The sequence below is a fragment of the Larimichthys crocea genome, chromosome XXIV (genome assembly GCF_000972845.2).
Source record: "Larimichthys crocea isolate SSNF chromosome XXIV, L_crocea_2.0, whole genome shotgun sequence".
Taxonomy (NCBI): Eukaryota; Metazoa; Chordata; class Actinopteri; family Sciaenidae; genus Larimichthys; species Larimichthys crocea.
Genome location: NC_040034.1, coordinates 1,800,009 through 1,801,847, shown reverse-complemented (window position 1 = coordinate 1,801,847; position 1,839 = coordinate 1,800,009). Strand labels below are relative to the sequence as shown.

Sequence of the window (1,839 nt, the reverse complement as noted above, 5' to 3'; positions counted from 1 at the left end):
GAACTCCTCCTAGGGATTTCATCCAATTCACTTCAAACTTGGTAGGTCTGTTCACATAGACTTCCTGAGTAACAGTTATCAAAATGATGAATTTTGGGGAAACTGTGTGGCCATTTCCACATGCGCACATTTCCACATGCGCACATTTCGACATGCGCACATTTCGACGTGCGCACATGTGCGAGGGCCCGACCATCGCTGCTTGCAGGTTTAATTTTTATTAAATTTTCTACCCAAATGTATTTTCAAACAAACATTTAACAAACTTATTGTGACAGAAAGAGAAATCATTTGTGACATCTTCCACTTAGTGTCTGTGACAGCTGTCATTCACCTGGAAAAGCTGTAATCTGATCTAAGAGGACGAATACAAACTTTTAAAGCTCCTCATTATCAACAGCAGCAGCAGTTTGTGTATTTAGAGCTTCATAAATGACTTTGATCAGAGGATTTATCAAAGATTCATGTGATCTGAATAAAAACATGTTGGTGTTTGCAGACTTCAGTCCAACAGACGGAGAGCAGCATCTCCAGAATCCATCTGTCTGTCTATGAAGAGTGACCGGTCCAAAGGTCTTCCTCCAGACTTCAGTAATGAACCTGGACCCTCAGACACAAAGTAAGAGACTGTTTTTACTGTAAACTGACCTGATGAAGATGATGACGAAAAGATATATATTCATGACAGTGTCGTCCAAATCTTGATCTTTGTCAGCAACAGTCAACAAATCATTTGAGTGATAAAGAAATGTCTTCACAGAGAGAGGAAGAGGAGTCATGTTCCTGTGGAGGAGCAGCCGTCCTGCTGTGGTTTGTGTCAGGACGTCCTGAAGGATCTGGTCTCTACCAGCTGTGGACACTGGTTCTGCAGACACTGCATCACCTCATACTGGGACCAGTCTTCTTCATCAGGAGACTCCTCCTGTCCCCAGTGTGAAGAAAGATCCAGAACAAGACGTGGACTGCAGACAGCCAGTCAGACCAGCACTGTCCAAAGTAAGACCGTCCATCTTTACAATGTGACCTGCTGCATTTTATCACATTATGGTAATTTAGAGACTTACAGTGAGTTCATTCAGCCATGTGGAAACAACCCAACAACTGAAGAATCATCAGCTTCATCAAATGAGCTGAACAAATGAGCTGAACAGCTTCAAGTGCTACATTTTAATTTTTGAGTTTTCAGACAGATGACATGTACAGTTTCTTGTTCCTCTATCATGGATCCAGGACAGTAATCAGTTTGTTGAGAGGTAAATACAATAGCACTTGTTAGTGGTGCTTTTGTATTTGATTAGTGTATCCGTTTAAATATTACAGGAACAGTGAGTTTCTGTGCATATTCTTATATTGATCGCTTTTACTGGTGCTCACAGATTTGTTTAGTCTCAAACTTGTTTCTCTGTTTTAGTGAGTGGTGGTCTGCAGGAGGTTTTAGATGAACATAAGATCAGTCTGAAGACCAGATGTGAACGTGTGACTGAAGGAAGTGATGAAACAGGAAGTGGAACCCTCCTCAACAGGATCTACACTGAGCTCTACATCACAGAGGGACAGAGTGAAGAGGTTCATACCCAACATGAGGTGAGGCAGCTTGAGACAGCTTCCAAGAAGAAGGAGACCCTCCATGACACTCCCATCAAATGCCACGACATCTTCAAAGCCTTACCTGACCAACAGAGACACATCAGAGTCGTTCTGACCAACGGCGTCGCTGGCGTTGGAAAAACCTTCTCAGTGCAGAAGTTCACTCTGGACTGGGCAGAGGGCTCGGAGAACCAAGATGTCAGTCTGGTGGTTCTGCTCTCGTTCAGGGAGCTGAACTTGATCAAAGATGAG

The 1,839-nt window shown here is 43.2% G+C and overlaps 1 protein-coding gene across 12 annotated transcripts in view; it reads left to right on the top strand.

Annotated features, from left to right (window-relative positions):
• LOC109142868 (NACHT, LRR and PYD domains-containing protein 12-like) overlaps positions 1–1,839 on the top strand; it is a 10,895-nt gene that overhangs the window by 5,559 nt on the left and 3,497 nt on the right. For 7 of the 12 annotated variants that reach the window (XR_003461672.1, XM_027274988.1, XM_027274996.1 and 4 more), the window contains 2 exons: positions 500–619; positions 761–996. Coding sequence is in view for 11 of the 12 variants with exons in the window: in XM_027274988.1 (XP_027130789.1) it covers positions 500–619; positions 761–996 (356 nt within the window). In the remaining variant the exon portion in view is untranslated. The remainder of the gene's footprint in view (positions 1–499; positions 620–760; positions 997–1,839) is intronic. The other 5 variants (XM_027274998.1, XM_027274999.1, XM_027274990.1 and 2 more) reach the window with 4 other exon arrangements.